The 20,293-nt window shown below is 35.5% G+C and overlaps 1 protein-coding gene across 3 annotated transcripts in view; it reads left to right on the plus strand.

The window, feature by feature from the left end:
* ADAD1 (adenosine deaminase domain containing 1) overlaps window positions 1–20,293 on the plus strand; it is an 87,628-nt gene that overhangs the window by 3,350 nt on the left and 63,985 nt on the right. For 2 of the 3 annotated variants that reach the window (XM_070385611.1, XM_005908341.3), the window contains exons 4-6: window positions 1,245–1,412; window positions 5,648–5,716; window positions 9,522–9,647. In XM_070385611.1, the coding sequence (XP_070241712.1) occupies window positions 1,245–1,412; window positions 5,648–5,716; window positions 9,522–9,647 (363 nt within the window). The remainder of the gene's footprint in view (window positions 1–1,244; window positions 1,413–5,647; window positions 5,717–9,521; window positions 9,648–20,293) is intronic. The other variant, XM_070385612.1, reaches the window with a different exon arrangement.

The raw sequence follows: 20,293 nt of genomic DNA on the forward strand, positions 1-20,293 counted from the left end.
TGAATACCAAAAAGTAAAATTAGGAGAGGATTCCATTTTATTTTTCATCAGGAAAATATGAAAACTAGGTAAATGTAATTGTGTAAAGATACTTTTTCTGGGAATTTTGGATGATTGAACAGTTTCGTTCTTTAGAATATCTTTTTTATTATTGTTTGTTTTGGTTTCCCATGTAAATCCCCACTATGCACCCTAAAGCTGTGATGGATTTGGATTGTTTCTGTGACTCTGATAGAAACATAGGATTTCTTTTTTTTTTTTTTTTTACTGAAGAACATTTTATTCCATTATTTAAATTAAGAAGTAGGAAAGATAAACATGTTATTAAAATAAAAGATAAGTGAAAACAACTAATACAACAGTTATTTTAGTTCTTTTAAACTCAGTGGAAGTTTATGAGGATAATTTCCTATTTTGAATTCAGCATGAACATTAAAAACATTATTAATTTGCTTTTGTACTCACAATAGCAAAATTTAAGTGTTTTTTTTTCTAATTTTATTTTATTTTTAAACTTTACATAATTGTATTAGTTTTGCCAAATATCAAAATGAATCCGCCACAGGCATACATGTGTTCCCCATCCCGAACCCTCCTCCCTCCTCCCTCCCCATACCATCCCTCTGGGCCATCCCAGTGCACCAGCCCCAAGCATCCAGTGTCGTGCATCGAACCTGGACTGGCAACTTGTTTCCTACATGATATTTTACATGTTTCAATGCCACTCTCCCAAATCTTCCCACCCTCTCCCTCTCCCACAGAGTCCATAAGACTGTTCTAAACATAGGATTTCTTCAAAGGAATTCCTTCTGTTCTGGAGCTTTTAAGAGTATCAGGGCACTCAGAGGACAGGAAAAATTCAACTTCATCGGTACTGAGGTTTGAAAGGAGACGTGTTGCCAGATGCTCCACATTTTCCCTTTCATTGATCATTAGATAGACATTTGAATGCCTACCACTGCCAGGCATTATACAAGACACTGTCACTCTGTGTGTGACATGTACTCTAAAGTTGGCCCTATTGTTGATGCTGAATCTGAAGCCACACTAGCTGCTTGAAGTTTTCCTCAGAACAAGTTGAGGGGTCCACTCAGCTATACTTAAAACCTGTATTGGCCCTACAGAAAAACTGTCAAGCTGAGATTGTTTTATGAAGTTGTACTGGAATGTTTTCCTATGTAACAGACATCTTTTGTAAGATCATTCTGTGAAGTATTACAACTTACTCTGAGTTACTTTTCAAGGTAATGTTATGGGACCATATTTTGCTTTCTGTGCTGTGGTGGATGGTATTCAATACAAGACTGGACTGGGACAAAACAAAAAGGAGTCTAGATCCAATGCAGCAAAATTAGCTCTTGATGAGCTTCTACAGCTGAATGAACCTGAACCAAGAATTTCAGAAACATCAGGTAAATATTTTTTAGTATAAAGTAGTGTTGTAAAATGCTTCATTTTCCAGAAAGAGTCATCTGAAAGATTTACAATAATGAAGTTACTTGCCAACTGCACGATAGAGGTAGCAGAATTTGAATTATTTCCTTCTTTTGCTGATTGCTGAGTTATTTGATAGTAGTTAAAATACTCTTATATATTTTAGCACCAAAGATATAAACATGTTGCTGAACTGTCTAGTAACTTTGTTATGGGTTTGAGTACTGAAACTTAGTTTTTTCTTTAATTTATTGGATTCTTGTTATGCTCCTAAACTATACATTTAACATGGACAGGTTTTTATGCAATTTTTGTGATATTTGCTTGTGTTAAATTTGATAATGGTAGGATTGCTTGCGAAAATAAGGGCCTAAGGCAGTGGCACCCCACTCCAGTACTCTTGCCTGGAAAATCCCATGGACAGGGAAGCCTGGTAGGCTCCAGTCCATTGGGTCACTAAGAGTCGGACGGGACTGAGCGACTTCACTTTCACTTCTCACTTTCATGCATTGGAGAAGGAAATGGCAACCCACTCCAGTGTTCTTGCCTGGAGAATCCCAGGGACGGGGGAGCCTGGTGGGCTGCCGTCTATGGGGTTGCACAGAGTCAGTCTGAAGCGACTTAGCAGCAGCAGCAGCAAGGTAACACAGCAAGTAGATTGAGAGTGTAAACTCCAGAAATAGATTGCTCTGTCTTGAGTATTGTCCCTGGACAGATAAGTTGTTTGCCTTCTAAGCCTTAGTTTCATCATTTCAAAAATGGAGACAAAGATAGATACCTCCTATATCTGTCATTTTAGAATTCAATAAATAACGCATGCAAAGCCTTTAACCAGTGCTTGGTGAAGAGTAACATAATCAATTAACAGAGGTTATTAATCAATTTGAGGAATATATGTGTTAGCATAGTAAACAGTAACAGTTTTTTTCAGTATTCATTCATTTTGATTTTTTTTAATTTATTCATTTTGGTTTTGAGTTCATTTAGATTACATTTTGTTTTCCCTATAAATGAGGCAACTTCAATAAAGAAAAACACTTAAATTTGATTTAAACAGTGACAGTTGACTATTTTTAAATTCAAATTATCACTTTGTTTTATGACTGGACTTTTTTTTTGTTTATAACTTGTTAATTGTAGTATATCTTTTGTAATACTTCCCTTAAGGTCATTTTGTTCTTAAAGTACAATCTGTATTTCATATATTTTAATTTTTCTGTTTAAGTAAAACCATTATTTAATAATTAAAAGTGATCTATTTTGCCACGTCTCAAATTTGATGTGTATATTTCATTATTTTAAAAATAGTTTGTCATAGTTTGGATTAAATAACTACTCAGGAAGTATTTTGTTAATTTTCATATTTCTGCTCCCTGTATTTCAGATTTATTAATTTTTTAGGACTAGACGCGATTTTGCTGTCTTACATATATTGGCAGTTTATTAATGGAAAAATCTCTCTATATAATTTTTTATAAGCTATCAACACACTTAGGTATGTGCCCAGAAATATTTTCCCTGTTTCTTTCCAACCATTGCATACATTCAAATCACTAAATCTGTGGTTTGAAGATCTGCTATGTTTCAGACAGTTTTCCCAGGAGCCACCTGCCAATACACAAGATGCAGGAAATGTGAATTTGATCCCTGGATCAGGAGGATTCCCTGAAGGAGGAAATGGCGACCCACTCCAGTATTCTTGCCTGGAAAATTCCATGGGCAAAGGAGCCTGGTGGGCTACAGCCCATATGGGGTTGCAAAGAGGACATGACTGAGCATGCACACATGCGTGCGTGTTTCAGGGGCTGTGATAAACACTGGGAATCTAGACTCAAATAAGACCCAACTTATACCCTCAAAGAATTAAAATACTTTGTTGAAATCAAGTTAAAACATATCTACAGAATTTCCCAATTTCTAATTTAATTACTAGAAAAGGATATTTACAATTGAATCATGAAAAATGCATTTCCCTAAAAGTTTTCAAAATGTTTATCTAGGGCTAGCAAATCTTCTGCCCTTTGGCTATAATTTTTAGTTTCTAAACATTTATATTTTCCTTTTTTGTGAACATTAAAGTAGCATTTTCCCGTCTCTGTGATAGCATTTTAATATTGAACATTGTTTTCTCAAAGAATGACAGAAATGCATTAATTATGACTAAACTTTCTTTCAGTTCAGTTCAGTCACTCAGTCATGTCCCAGTCTTTACGACCCACAGCACACTAGGCCTCCCTGTCCATCACCAGCTCCCGGAGTCTACCCAAACCCATGTCCATTGAGTTTTGAAAAAGTCCAGTTTGTCAATTTTTTTGTTTGTTTCCTGTGCCTTTGACATCATGTCCAAGAAATCATTGCCAGATCCGGTGTCATGAAGCTTTTCCCATGTTTTCTTATAAGAATTTTATAGTTTTAGCTCTGATGTTTGAGTCTTTGATCCATATTGTGTTAATTTTTGTATAATAGTGTTATTTAAGGGATCTGACTTCATTTATTTGCATGTGAATATCTAGTTTTTCCAGCATCATTTTTAGAAAAGACTGTTCTTTCCCCTCATTAGACTTATTAGAAAAGACCCTGATGCTGGGAAAGATTGAAGGCAGGAGGAGGAGGGGATGACAGAGGATGAGATGGTTGGATGGCATCACCAACTTGATGGACCTGAGTTTGAGCAAGCTCTGAGAGTTGGTGATGAACAGGGAAGCCTGGCAGCTGCAGTCCATGGGGTCACAGAGTCAGAAACAACCGAGCAACTGAACTGAGCTGTCATTTCCCCTATTGAATGGTAGTGGTGCTCTTGTTGAGGATTATTTGAAGCCCTTTTATTTTTTTATTTTTATTTATTTTTTTTATTTTTAAACTTTACATAATTGTATTAGTTTTGCCAAATATCAAAATGAATCCATCACAGGTATACATGTGCTCCCCATCCTGAACCCTCCTACCTCCTCCCTCCAAGGCCTTTTAAAAAATTTATTTTTGCACTCTCTATTCTATTTCATTGGTCTATATGACATTACCACAGTTTTGATTACTGTCACTTTAGTATTAAGTTTTGAAATCATGAAGTGTGAGTCCTTCAACTTTCTTCTTCTTTTTCAAGATTATTTTCCCTGTTTGTTTATGGTGTTTCAAAATGTAGACCAACTTGTACAGTCACATTTTCTTATTTATTGAAAGCATTTGTGCTTGATAAACAAGATTAATATCTTTAGTTTTCATTTCACCCACTGAACAGATGGGAAAAAAATCCGTCTTCCTCTGAGTTTTTAGAGTTGTGCTTATCTAAAGTTCAGAGTGTATATATCTAACTATAGTCAACATTTACTTAACTAATGTGAACCCCAAGATGACATTGTCAATCCTTCTTTGTTAATTTCTGTGTTTTCAACCAGTTTTTCATTTTACTCAAAGTGAGGTACAGAGTAGCAGTTCTGTTTACTGCCTTTGTCTTTATGAATGATTCTTGAGAGATGCTAACTACTTTAGTTGAACCTTTGCTCCTGGACTTTTTTCATTTAAACTTTACTGATCTTTTTTGTCCCTTTGATTTAGTGTCCTGCTTTTTTCTTGTTTTTCCTGGATTCCCTAATTTGGAACCAAATAGAAAGCTATTGCAAAGAATTGGGTAAAAAACTTAGAAAACTTTTTTTCATGTCAATTATTTTTATTGTGCTACTGGCACAAAAGAATGAAATTGTTTCTGAATTATGTTTAGGTCTTTAAATTACTCATTTAACAAGTTCATTTAAATAAATAACTTAGAAAACTTTGAAGTATTCCCCTACAAAATACTCTGGTAAAATGATAATTTTTACTTACTAAATTAAATTTTTGATAGAATATTAAATACAAATATCTTACAAATGTTTTACCTGGTATTACTGTAAATGTAAAATTGTTCATAAGCATTTAAACTAGGGTTTAATTTTAACCGATTTTCAGAATGTTGAATCTGTTACAAAGCAAGCTATATAGTAGCATAAGAATAGGGAACCAGAAATGTATAATTTGGTGTTTGTATAATTGATTTCAGTATAATAAACACATTTAGAAAGGCTGAGCTAATGGATAATTGATGGCCTAGAGTTGGCAGAAGTATATAGAAAAAACAATCATTCTTGGATTGTTGTTTTATTACAGAATAGTATTATACCTGCCCTTTTGAACATTTAAGTTTCATTTTTACCTTATGATTTTGTTTTATTTACAGGTCCTCCTCCTATCCCTGCAGAACCTATTGTTTCACCTGAACCAGTATATGTTTCAAAAGTACATTATGGTAGGAAAGTCCTTTATGATAATTTTTAAAAGAAGATTAACCCAATTAAAAATTATAACAGCATACAATTAAAATATGCATAGGTATGAAAATGTGCATTAGTATTTTATTATTCAAACCTGTCACACTTCTACAAAGATGAGTATTTCCTTCCATACTCTGCTAAAAATTAGACAAATAATAAAATTGGAGAGGAACAATTGAAGAAGTGGCTTTTTTCCTATGAAGAGATGACTTATCAATATCATGTAACTGCTTTTTTGAAAATTCTGTGCTTTGGTGGCCTGGTCATTAATGAAATCCAGTGACTTTCTGGTGCTTGATGGTTGGGATAGTCATTTCAATCTGTTCACTTTCTTTTAATGTTAGTTGTTACTCAACCTCAAGAAAACTGTAACTGCAATTAAAGTTACTAGTTGTGTGACCTATAACCACTTACTTCTCTCTGTACACCTTAATTTCTCTACCTGTAAAATGGCTACAATAATAACTGCCTCATAGGGTTATTGTGAGGTTTAAATTAATTTATGCATGTACAAAATCTTGATCAGTGCCTGGCCCACAGTAGGTGCTCACTAAATAGTAACTGCTATTATTTTATTGTAGTATTTATTCTATTCAACACTATATGGTGATTGTTGTATACTTTTACCATTAGATTGTTAATCTCCTGAAAGGCAGGAAATTATCCTTAATTTCTACATTGCCTACATAGTAGTAACACTTCAGACTTTAAAATTTAGAGTATTTGCAGATCTAAAATGAAGAAGGGCATTTCTTTCTTTGTCCTTTCCAGGTCTGAGGATTAGGATTTGAAAACACTTTCAGGCTTGGTTTTCCATGGTCTTTCTGAGACAGAAAAAGGCTGTGTACATTTGTGTGCTTGTTTCAAGTAAAACTACTAGACCAGGGGAAATAGGCACATTCAAAAGGCAAAATCAACCAATAGTTAAATATATTCAGTCAAATATTGTCACTTGATCTAATGATCATAGGAATTGATGAACAGAAGGACAGTGAGTGATCATTTCAACAGGAATGATCTCTTAATATTGAAAGGGGCTCTAGTCTTTTCACATTCAGTGGACATTTTTAATGAATAGTAGAAAGAATCTTAGGTTGATCATGGGCAGATAATGCAGATTACTGGTACCCTGAGTATGTGGTTAACAATGTGTTTACAAAAATACATGAGTAGAGTCAGGTTTGGTAGGCTCAGGTAAGGAGTTAAAAAGTTAAAAATTAACAATTCTCTGTTAGGAAAGGAGGGACAAATATCATTCTTCATGCTTATGTGTAAACACAGGAGTTGAATATTATCACTTTGAAGAACAGATTTGAGATACATAAAAATCTCCTGAACAGCTCCTTTTGGGCCAGTTTTGGAAGGTATCATTTTTTCACAGCCTGTCTACTTTGCCGTATTTTTACTGGACTGTATCTTCACTTAATATAACGATATTTTGGTTCTAAAGATAGATTGAGGTTCCTTATGATACTAAGGATCACTTGAAATTAGCAGCCGGAAATCAAGGAAATGGTGTTAACATCATATATGTAATGCTTTATCTCATCCTTCACGTCCAGTGATTTGTGAGAACATTTTATTTCCTCAGCAAGCAGCACACATGTATAGGAAAAATGGTATTGCTCCTTATTCATATGCATGCTAATGAGAGATCCATTTAGTAGCAAAGATTTGTTTATATTCACAGGACTCATTATTTCCTTCAACAGCCAGTTAAGATCAAGAGTTTTATCAGTATGTTGTTAACTTCTAAATGTTCTTCATAATATTTAGGTACAACCTTTTTATATGCAGCGAAACATTGTCCTGCCACACACATAATTCTTGTTCTGTCAGTATTAATTGCAGTGTATTTTTCTGTTCTGTGTCATTGCACAAAATAATTGCTAACTATATAGTCAAAGTGAAAGTCATTGAGTCTTGTCCGACTCTTTGCGACCCCATGAACTATACAGTCTGTGGAATTCTCCAGGCCAGAATACTGGAGTGGGTAGCCTTTCCCTTCTCCAGGGTTTCATCCCCACACAGGGATCAAACCTAGGTCTCTCACATTGCAGGCAGATTCTGTACCAGCTGAGCCACAAGGGAAGCCTAACCATATAGGACGTGATGAAGCAAATTATATTCATTCTTTGGAACCATTAAGAAGGAGGGTAGCACTAATGTCTACCTCTGAATGATGCCCAAGACCAGTTGCAGAGTGGATTTTAGCATGCCCAGTTTTTATTTTTTAAAGTAGTATATGTTTTTATTTATTTGTTTATATTTTTGTTCATCAAAATATCCATCTTGATAATAGTGGTTGCATTTGGAGAGGAAGACTTCTGAATATACACCTTTTATATTGCTGTTGGAGTGAAAAAAAGGTTTCATTTTAAAATATCATTAAATGAGTATGCTTCTCCTGTATCATAAGATTTTGGTGATAAGCAGAGCCAAGTTGCTGAATACTTCTCATTCATATTTTTAGTATACACTATACATTTTTACTAACACCAAAAACTAATTTTTATGCCGCACAATGGTTTTTGCAAATTTAAATGAAATATATGCTAGCAGGCAATTGTAATAATTTATACCTTCACACATTGTGGTTAGATAAAAGAATATAACCAGTAGTTCATTCTTCTTTCCCTCAGAATTTCATTTTATGATTTTATTTATGAAGTTCTTTAACTCTTTTTGATGTGACTTTACCTGTTTTTGCTAAGAAAGCTTTGACAATATTAACAAAGAAAAATTCAAGTTTGACAAATATAAATAAAAACTTGTAAATGGCCTGAGATTAGTTGTATTAACTAAGACTAATAATGTTAAAATTTTTATCATTTGTTTGCCTTTTTAATATATTTATTAAGCAGGTAAGAAAATAATTTCTATGAAAGTATATTTATATGTTTCATATATGTGCAATGCATGAGAGCAAAATTGTGTCATTACTTTTTTCCTCTGAAGATATCATGGACTGCAAACCATTTGATAAGACTACTTAGCAGCCATCATGGAACATCAGGAACTTTCAGTGGCTTAGTAAACAAGTAAACTTTGAGAAATACTCTATTAAGTGATTCTGCAACCTCTCATTCTCTAGAATAATGATTCTTCCCTAGGGATACACAAGCATATATATATATATATATATATACACACAAGCAATAGGTGGCCAAGGTCCTATCTCAGAACCTCAAAACTTTCATATTTTTTAAAAAGTCCATGGGTAAGTTTTGATATATATTCTTGGTTATAATTCTGTAGTAATCCTAATTACTTTAAGCTACCTTTATCTCCTTTCAAAGTCTGGTTTTTTTTTTTTTTTTTTGGTAGGAACATGGAACAATATCAAGAGTTTAAGTGTTTAGTGCTATTTAGTGGTTCTCAGTGGGGCAAATACTAAGGAGTATATTTTGATTATCACAGTGATTAGGGAAGACTATTGGTTTTCACTGAGATTGTGCTTGTCAGACAATGTGGGACAGTCCCTTATAACAGAGAATTGTCTTGTGTCCTGTATAACTTTTCAATATTTTATCAAATACAAATCAGTAATCTTTTAATTTGTAATACTTGCGCTTCTTTTTTTAAACAAAAATCTATCCAACAGCTCAATAACTTGTATGCTTTTAGAATGGAATGCTTTAAAATCTCAGTCATGACATAAATTATAAATTTGCTTACATACCTCTGAAAATTAACTCATTCAGTTGAAAGGTTATTCTGGCCTCTGGAATAAAGCACAGTGTTCTTCAAATTCATGTTGCATTTGATTTTTTTTTCTAGAAGGGAGACATATTCAGTTTGCAAAGATTTCACAGATTGTTAAAGAAACATTTAGTCAACTAATTTCTAGTCAATCAGACTATCTGAAATGTAGCAACTCATTAGCTGCTTTTATAATTGAAAGAGGTAAGTGTGAGTATTTGTTATGTGTTTATAGAAAAACTATTAAGTAACTTAATGATACTGTGGTAGTATTTAATTAACTTTCTTTGCCCCTATTGATAGTGGTGCTGCATTAATTTGAAATAGCCTTTTCTAGTAGGTGTGGGTTGTTAAACACACATTCTCAAAGAGATAAAGTATACTGAACAGGAACCAATAGAGAACTGCAGAATGGTAAAATACTTAACATTTTAATCAGTAACTATGTTGGAATCACTACCTACTTGAAATCTAACCTCATTATAACAAACATTGAGGACTCTCTAAAAATTAACATTTTCTTCACTATCAAGTAATAAAAGATTAAAAAATGAAAAATCATGAATCTCTGGTTTTTCCTGTAATTATTATAATGTGATTTCAATTACATTTTATCTTTTATCCTTTAATGTTCTATATTGATATTAAAAGCATTTGAATTTTATATTCATCTCTGAATAAGACACTGTAGATGATAAAAAAAATTTCATATTTGGTTCCTATTCTTAAGGATTTTTTTTAACCTAGATAGGAAGAGAAGATATATATGATTATTCAAGGGTCAGCTTAGTTTGAAATCATGGAGCATGATACCTCCATGCTTTATTTTTTCTCTCTAGAGATTGCTTTGGTTATTTGGGTGTTTTTATGTTTCCATACAGATTTTACAGTTTGTTCCTGTTCTGTGAAAAATGCTCTTGGTATTTTAATAGGGATTGCACTAAACCTGCAGATTGCATTGGACAGTAGTATGGTCATTTCAAAAAAATGATTTATTTATTTTAATTGGAGGCTAAAGTAATTACTTTACAATATTGTGTTTTTTGCCATACACTGACATGAATCAGCTTTGGGTGTACATGTGTCACCACGTCCTGAACCCCCCTCCCACTTCCCTCCTCATCCCATCCCTCTGGGTTGTACCAGTGCACCAGCTTAGAGTGCCCTGCTTCATGCATCAAACTTGGTTTGGTCGTCTATTTCACATATGGTAATATACATGTTTCAGTGCTGTTCTCTCAAGTCATCCCACCCTCACCTTCTCACACAGAGTCCAAAGTTTGTCCTTTACATCTGTGTCTCTTTTGCTGTCTTGCATATAGGGTTGTCATTACCATCTTAATTTCTTCCAGTCTTTGAGCATGGTGTATCTTTGCATTTGTTTGTTGTCATCTTCAGTTCCTTGTCAGTATGTTACAGTTTTCTAAGTACAAGTCTTTTCCAAAACTCCTTGGTTAGATTTATTCCTATGTATTTTATTCATTCTGATATAATTTTAAGTGGTATTGCTTTCTTAATTTGTCTTTTTTGATAGTTCATTATTAGTATATAGAAATGCAGAAATTTTCTGTATATTAGTTTCATATTATATAACTTTACTGAATTCATGTATTAGTTGTAATAGTTTTTTGGTGGAGTCTTTAAGAATTTCTGTATATAGTATATCATGGATGGCAGTTTTACTTCTTTCCATTCAAATTGTATTCCTTTTATTTATTTTTTAATCTGATTACCATGGCTTGGACTTCCAATACTATGTGGAATAAAAGTAGTGAGGGTGAATATCTTTGTCTTAATCCTCTTAAGAGGACATTGCTTTCAGCTTTTCACCATTGAGTATGATGTTGGCTGTGATTTGTCATATATGGCATTTATTATGTTGAGGTATGTTCTATCTCTACCCACTTTGTTGAGAGTTTTTTGTTTTTAATCATAAAGCATGTTAAATTTTGCTGAAAGCTTTTTCTTCACCTATTGAGATAATGTACTTTTTAGTTTTCAATTGTTTATATGGTGTGTCACATTGATTTGTGGATATTAAACCATCCTAGCATGCCTCGAATAAATCTCACTTGATTATGGTATATGATCTTTCTGCTAATGTATTGTTGAATTTGGTTTGCTAATAATTTGCTGAAGATTTTTTTGCATATGTGTTCTTCAAGCATATTGATCTGTAAATTTTTTTTGTGTGGTATCTTTGTATGGTTTTGGTATCAGCATAATGCTGGCCTTGTAAGGTGAGTTTGAAAGTGACCTTTCCTCTTTAATTTTTTGGAATAGTTTAAGAAGGATGGGTATTAACTCTTCTCTAAATGTTTGGTAGAAGTCACCTGTGAAGCCATCTAGTTCTGGACTTTTGTTTGTTGGGAGTTTTTATATTACTGATTCAATTTCATTACTGGTGATTAATCTGTTCATATTTTCTGTTTCTGCCTGGTGGGTCTTTGGAGATTGTATGTTTCTAGGTATTTATTATTGCTTGTGCATTTTATTGGCAAATTATGGTTCATAGTAACCTCTCATATTTCTTTATATTTCTGTGGCATCAGTTGTAATTTAACCTTTTTCATTTCTGATTTTATTTATGTGGCTTGTCTTTTTTTTATGTATCTGGCTAAAGGTTATAAATTTTGTTTCTTTTCAAAGAACCAACTGTTTTTTCCATTGATCTTTTTTGTTTTTTTCAGTCTCTATTTTATTCATTTCCATTGTTATCTTTATGATTTCTACTAACCTTTGTTGTTGTTCCGTTGCTCAGTCATGTCCGACTCTCTGCAGCCCCATGGACTGCAATATGCCAGGCTTCCCTGTTCTTCACAATCTCCTGGAGTTTGCTCAAAATTCTAACTTTAGTTTTTGTTTCTTCTTATATTCTAGTTCCTTTAGGTATAAGGTTGGATGACTTGTTTGAAAATTTTCTTCTTTCCTGAAGTAGACTTATTTATTTTATTTTGGCTGTGCTGCATCTTCATTGCTGCACTGGCTTTTTCTCTAGTTGCTGTGAGAAGGGGCTACTCTCTAGTTTGACCGTGTGGTCTCAGTAGTTGCAGTGCACCAGCTTAATTGCTCCCTGGCATGTGAGACCTTCCCAGTCAGTCAGTCAGTCAGTTCAGTCGCTCAGTCGTGTCCAACTCTTTGCCAGACCAGGGGTCAAACCCTTGTTCTCTGCATTGGCAGGCAGATTCTTAACCACCGGACCACCTAAGAAGTCCCTAGACTTGTTTTAATTTCAGTCTTATATCTGCTTTTGCTACATCCCATAGATTTTGGGTCATTGTATTTGCATTTTCATTTGTGTCTAGATATTTTTTTTAATTTCCTCTTTGATTTCTTCAGTGACCCATTGATTGTTTAGTACCATGTTGTTTAAAATACATGTGTTTGTGTTTATGTTTCTTTTCTTGTAATTGATTTCCACGTTCATAGCATTGTGGTCAGAAAAGATGCTTCATATTAATATGATTTCAGTCTTCTTAAATTTATTGAGACTTATTTTGTGTCATAGCATGTGATCTGTCCTGGAGATTGTTTCATACACTTGAAAAGAATGTATATTCTGCTATTTTGATGAAATGTTCCATATATGTTCAATTCTGTCTGGTCTGGTGTGTCATCTAAGACCAGTGTTTTCAAATTAATTTTATGTCTGGATGGTCTGGCTATTGATGTAAATGGGGTGTAGCCCCCTACTATTGTATTATTGTCAATTTCTCCCATTATGTTTATTAATACATTCTTTATGTATCTGGATTCTCCTATGTTGAATGCTTTACATTTACACTCGCTATGTGTTCTTTTCAGATTGATCCCTTTATCATTGTATAGTGCCCTTTTTTATCTTTTTACTGTCTTTTTCTTCATTTGCATGGAAAATCTTTGTCCCTTTCACTTTCAACCTGTGTGTTTTTGTAGATCTCAAGTGAGTCTCTTGCAGGCAGTAATGTGTATCTTGTTTTCTATTCATTCAGCTACTTTATGTCTTTTTTATTGGAGCTTTTAGTCCATTTACATTTGAAGTAATTACTGATAGGTTAATACTTATTGACATTTTGTTACTTGTTTTCAGCGTATTTTTATAGTTCTCTTTTGTTCCTTTTTTCTTTTGCTCTCTTCTCTTGTGATTTGATGACCATCTGTAGTAGTCGAGTTTGGATTCCTTTCTCTTTTTTGCGTACATCTCTATTATAGATTTTTGGTTTATGCCTACCATGAGGTTCATATATTAATATAACTATATACATGAGTGATTATTTTAAGTTGATGATCTCAAACTGAGAAGGACTGGGTTATAGAAAGTCCACATAAATAGGAGGTAAAAAGAAAAATGAATGGTATCTTCTGAACATAGGGTTTCAAATCTGAAATGGGACACAGCAAAAGGTTATTCTGTTGCCTTTATTCATAAAAGGCAAAAATTTAGACAAAGTATAATGTAAAACATCTGCCTTTTAAATTGAGATATTATTGAAGTATTTTTAAAACTTTGCTTCTTAGGAGACTCTCAAACTTTTTTTTAAACTTTTTATTTTGCACTGTAGTATAGCCAGTTGACAATGTTGTGATAGTTTCAGGTGAACAGTGAAGGGACTCAGCCGTGCATGTACATGTATCCATTCTCCCCGAAACCCACTCCCGTCCAGGCTGCCATATAACATTGAGCAGAGTTTCATGTCCTATACAATAGGTCCTTGTTGGTTGTCCATGTTAAATATAACGTGTGTACCTGACCATCCCCACCTCCCTAACTGTCCCTTCCCTTCAGCAACCATAGTTTGCTTTCTAAGTCTGTGAGCCTCTCTCTGTTTTGTAAGTAAGTTCATTTGTGGAAGACTCTCAAACTCTTATTTGAAGGTGTGGAATTATTGATATTTTTCCATATTTTTGGTCAATGGTTTTGCTAACTTTAAAATGGTAAAACAGAATTTTTCATTGAATTATAGGCCTAATTCACTCATTTAACCTAATCTCTTTTTATATTAATACCTGGCATTTATTGGGTTGGCCAAAAAGTTCCTTTTGTTTTTGAGTAAGAGACAGATTTTTTATTTTCACCAAGAATGTTGATGATGTTGTTTAGTCACTAAGCAATGTCTGACTCTTTGTGACCCCATGGACTGTAGCACACCAAGTTCCTCTGTTCTCTACTATTTCATGGAGTTTGCCCAGATTCATGTCAATTGAGTTGGTGATGCTATCTAACCATATCAAACTCTGCCACCCCCTTCTCCACCTGTTCTCAGTTTTTCCCAGGTCCAGGGTCTTTTGCAGTGAGTCAACTCTTAGCATCAGGTGACCAGTGTATTAGAGCTTCAGGAACAGTCCTTCCAATGAATATCCAGGGTTGATTTCCTTTAGGATTGACTGGTTTGATCTCCTTGCAGTCTAAGGGACTCTGAAGACTCTTTTCCAGCATCACAATTCAAAAGGATCAATTCTTTGGAGCTCAGCCTTCTTTATGGTCCAGCTCTCACATCCATATATGACTACTGGGAAACCCGTAGTTTTGGCTATACATACCTTTGTCGGCAACGTGATGTTTCTGCTTTGTAATATACTGTCTAGGTTTGTCATAGCTTTCCTTCCAAGGAGCAGGTGTCTTTTAATTTTATGGCTGCAGTCACCATCAACAGTAATTTTGGAGCCCAAGAAAATAAAATCTGTCACTGTTCCCACTTTTTATCCATCTATTTGCCATGAAGTGATGGGACCGGATGCTATGATCTTAGTTTTTTGAATGTTAAGTTTTAAGCCAGGTTTTTCACTCTACTCTTTCACTTTCATCAAGAGGCTCTTTAGTTGCTCTTCACTTTCTGCCATTACACTGGTAACATCTGCATATCTGAGGTTATTGATATTTGTCCCAGCAGTCTTGATTCCAGCTTGCAAATCATCTAGCCTGGCAATCCACATAACATACTCTGAATATAAGTTAAATAAACAGGGTGACAATATACAGCCTTGTCGTACTCCTTTCCCAACTTTGAACCACTCCATTAGTTCCATGGAACAAACCAGTCTGTTTTCCATGTCCAGTTATAACTGTTGCTTCTTGACCCACATACAGATTTTTTTAGGAGACGGGTGTAAGGTGATTTGGTATTCCATGGACATCAGACCCTGCCTGGGCTACAGTCCATGAGATAGCAAAAAGTCAGACATAACTGAGAGACTAACACACAAGGTGGTCTGGTATTCACAGCTATTTAAGAATTTTTCAGTTTGTTGTGATCAACAGTCAGAGGCTTTAGCATAGTCAATGAAGCAGAAGTAGATGATTTTCTGGAACTTGCTTGCTTTCTCCATGATCCAATGAATTTTGGCAGTTTGATCTCTGGCTCTGCTGCCTCTTTGAAACCTAGCTCATGCATCTGGAAGTTCTCCGTTTACACACTGCTAAAGCCTAGCTTGAAGGATTTTGAGCAATAACCTTGCTAGCATGTGAAGTAACCACAGTAGTATGGCAGTTTGAACATTCTTTGGCATTGCCCTTCTTTAGTATTAGAATGAAAACTGACCTTTTCCAGTCCTGTGGCCACTGCTGAGTTTTCCAAATTTGCTGACTTATTGAGTGCAGCACTTTAACAGCATCATCTTTTAGGATTTGAAATAGCTCAGTTGGAATTCTGTCACCTCCATAGTTTTGTAATAATGCTTCCTATGGCCCACTTGACTTCACAATCCAGGATATCTGAATCTAGGTAAGTGACCACATCATCATGGTTATCTGGATCATTAAGACCTTTTTTGTATAGTAGTTCTATATATTCTTGCCACCTCTTCTTAATCTATTTTAGGTCCTTACCATTTCTGTCATTTATTATGCCCATTCTTACATGAAATGTTCCCTTGTTATCTGCAGTTTTCTTGAAGAGATCTCTATAGTCTTTCCCATTCTATTGTTTTCCTGTTTCTTTGCATTGTTTATGTAAGAAGGCCTTCTCTCTCCTTACTATTCTCTGAAGCTCTACATTCAGTTGAGTTTGTCTTTCCCTTTCTCCCTTGACTTTCATTTGTCCTCTTTCCTCAGATGTTTATAAAGTCTCCTCAGACAACCACTTTGCTTTCTTGCATTTCTTTTTATTGAGGATGGTTTTGGCAACTGTCTCCTGTACAGTGTTGTGAACCTTCATTCTGTAGCTCTTCAGGCATTCTATCTACCAGATCTGATCTCTTGAATCTATTCATTACCTCTACTGTATAATCATAAGGGATTTTATTTAGGTTGTACCTAAATGGCCTAGAGGTTTTCCCTAGTTTATTCAGTGTAAGCTTAAATTTTACATTAAGATGCTTATGATCTAAGCCTCAGTTAGCTCTTGTTTTTACTGACTGTATAGAGCTTCTCCATCTTTGACTACAAAGAATATAATCAATCTGATTTTGGTATTGACCATCTGGTGATGTCCATGTGTAGAGTCATCTCTTGTGTTGTTGTTAGAGGGTGTTTGCTATGACCGGTACATTCTCTCTCGGAGAAGGCAATGGCACCCCACTCCAGTACTTTTGCCTAGAAAATCCCATGGACAGAGGAGCCTGGTAGGCTGCAGTCCATGGGGTTGCTAGAGTTGGACACAACTAAGCAACTTCACTTTCACTTTTCACTTTCATGCATTGGAGAAGGAAATGGCAACCCACTCCAGTGTTCTTGCCTGGAGAATCCCAGGGATGGGGAAGCCTGGTGGGCTGCCGTCTATGGGGTCGCACAGAGTCAGACACGACTGAAGTGACTTAGCAGTAGCATCAGTTAGCAGTACATTCTCTTGACATAATTCATCAGCCTTTGCCCTGCTTCATTTTGTTCTCCAAGGCCAAACTTGCCTGTTAATCCAGGTATTTCTTGACTTCCTAATTTGCACTCTGGTCCCCTATCATGACATCTTTTATGGGTATTGGTTCTAGAAGGTGTTGTAGGTCTTCATAGAACTGGTCAGCTTCAGCTTCTTCGGCATCAGTGGTCAGGGCATAGACTTGGATTACTGGATGTTGAATGGTTTGCCTTGGAAACAAACCGAGATCATTCTGTTGTTTTTGAGCTCACACCCAAGTAATGCATTTCAGACTGTTTTGTTGACTATGACGACTGCTCTGTGTCTTCTAAGGGATTCTCTCCCATAGTAGTAGATATAATGGTCATATGAATTAAGTTCTCCCATTCCCGTCCATTTTAGTTCACTGATTCTTAAGATGTCAGTGTTCAATCTTGCCGTCTCCTACTTGACCATGTCCAATTTTCCTTGATTCATGGACATAACATTCCAGATTCCTATACAGTGTTGTTCTTGACAGCTTCAGACTTTACTTTGACCACCAGACACACAGCTGACCTGCTTTGGCCCACCTGCTTCATTCTTACTAGTTGTTGTTCAGTCCCTCAGTCATGTCCAACATTTTGAGACCCAAAGAACTGCAGCATGCCAGGCTTCCATGTCCCTTCACCATCTCCCAGACCTTGTTCAAACTCATGTTCATTGAGTCAGTGATGCCATCCAACCATCTCATCCTCTGTCATCCCCTTCTCCTGGCTTCAGTCTTTCCCAGCATCAGGGTATTTTCCAATGAGTCAGCTCTTCACATCAGGTGGCCAAAGTATTGGAGCTTCAGCATCAGTCCTTCCAGTTCAGGGTTGATTTCCTTTAGGGTTGACTGGTTTGATCTCCTTGCAATCCAAGGGACTCTCAAGACTTCTCAAACATCACAGTTCAAAAGCATCAATTCTTTGACTCTCAGCCTTCTTTATGGTCCAACTCTCACATCCATACATGACTACTGGAAAAACCATAGCTTTGACTATACATTCCTTTGTCAGCAGAGTAATGTCTATGCTTTTTAATACACTGTCCAGGCTTTTGATAGCTTTGATCCAAGGAGTGAGCATCTTTTAATTTCATGGCTTCAGTCACCGCAGTGATTTTGGAGCCAAAGAATATAAAAGTTTGTCACTGTTTCCATTGTTTCTCCATCTGTTTGCCATAGGTGATGAAACTTGATGCCATGATCTTAATTTTTTGAATATTGAGTTTTCACCCAGCTTTTTTTCTCTTCTCTTTCACCTTCATCAAGGAGCTCTTTAGCTCCTCTTCACTTTCTGCCATGAAGACGGTGTCATCTGCGTATCTGAGGTTATTAATGTTTTTCCCCGTAGTCTTGATTCCAGCTTGTGCTTCATCTAGCCTGGAATTTCACATGATGTACTCTGCATCATGTTAAGTAAGCAGGGTGACAGCATACAACCTAGACATACTCCTTTCCCAATTTGGAACCACTCTGTTGTTCCATGTACTGTTCTACCTGTTGCTTCTTGACCTGCATACAGGTTTCTCAGGATTGCCCTTCAGTCTTCCCCAGTAGCATATTTGACACCTTCCAACCTGTGGTGGGGGGTTCATTTTCCAGTGTCCTATGTTTTTACCTTTCCATACTATCAATGGGGTTCTCCTAACAAGAATACAAGAGTGAATTGCCATTTCTTTTTCCAATGGATCCTGTTTTTTCAGAACTCTTCACTATGACCCATCCGTTTTTGGTGGCCCTGCATGGCATGGCTCAGCTTCAGAGTTACACAAGCCCCTTTGCCACAATAAGGCTGTAATCCATGAAGGGCACTGAGAACTTTATTGAGGAACCTATTCATCATTTTGCTATACTACCTTCAGCCATTTTTCAGGCAACTTTATAATTCCATCTTCCCAAAGCTTTTTTTTCTTTTTGAGCAAAGAACTATTCCAGGTGCTGTATACAGTCTTCCAAGGAATTGAAATTTTTTCCGTTAAGAGAATTGAAGTTTCAGTATCTCGTAAATACAGTGAGTGAATCAAAACTTCCCAGCCAAGCTGTAACAGTTTTTTCCTGGTCGTCAAATAAACCTGTGATCTAGCATCATCCTGATGGAAGATAATGCATTTTTCTGTTTACTAATTCTGGATGCTTTTCATCAAGTGATACTTTCAGTTGGTCTAGTTGGGAGCAGTACTGTTGGAATTGTTTGGTTTTCTGGAAGGAACTCAGAATAGAGGAGTCCCACCATGTTCACAAAATCACCTTCTTTCAGTGAAGACTGGCTTTTGGTGGGGTTGGTCATGGTTCACTTCACTTGCCGCATGATTTCTTCTGTTCTACATTATTGTATGGTGTCCACTTTTCATTGCCCATCACAATTTGTTTTTAAAATGGAATGTTTTCATTATGTTTAAGTAGAGAATCACATGTGGAAATACTGTCAGGAAGATTTTCTTCTCTTAATTTATGCTGACCCAAACATCAGAATGATGACCATAACCAAGCTGGTGCAAATGATTTTCAACACTAGATCTCGATATTTTGAATATGTTGGCTATTTCCCATGTGACATAATGTTGATTTTTCTCAGTTAATGACTGATTTGATCACTGTCATCTTCCACTGGTCTACTTGACCATGGAGAATTGTCCAGCAAAAAATCTTCAGCATGAAACTTTGCAAACCACTTTTGACTTCTTCGATCAGCCACAACACCTTCTCCATACATGGGAGAAAACATTTTTTACATTTCAGTTGTGTTTTTATCTTTCTTGAAACAATAAAACATAATATGCCAAAAATGTTGGTGTTTTTCTTCCATCTTCAGTATTAAAGTGGCTACACAAAGATTTACCAATTTGGATAATTTTTTTAAATGCATGCTGATAGGATAGGTGTCACAATACAATCTTAACAGTTGTCTCAAATGAAATTGAAACTAAGTACTGCTAGTGCCACCTTACAGGGGGGAAAAAAAAAAACACAACGAACAAACTTTTTGGCCAATCCAGTAAATAGATGCTTAAATAACAGTTTGTTGAATATAAATATGAAAAGATGGTAAAGTAGAG

The sequence above is a fragment of the Bos mutus genome, chromosome 17 (genome assembly GCF_027580195.1).
Source record: "Bos mutus isolate GX-2022 chromosome 17, NWIPB_WYAK_1.1, whole genome shotgun sequence".
NCBI lineage: Eukaryota > Metazoa > Chordata > Mammalia > Artiodactyla > Bovidae > Bos > Bos mutus.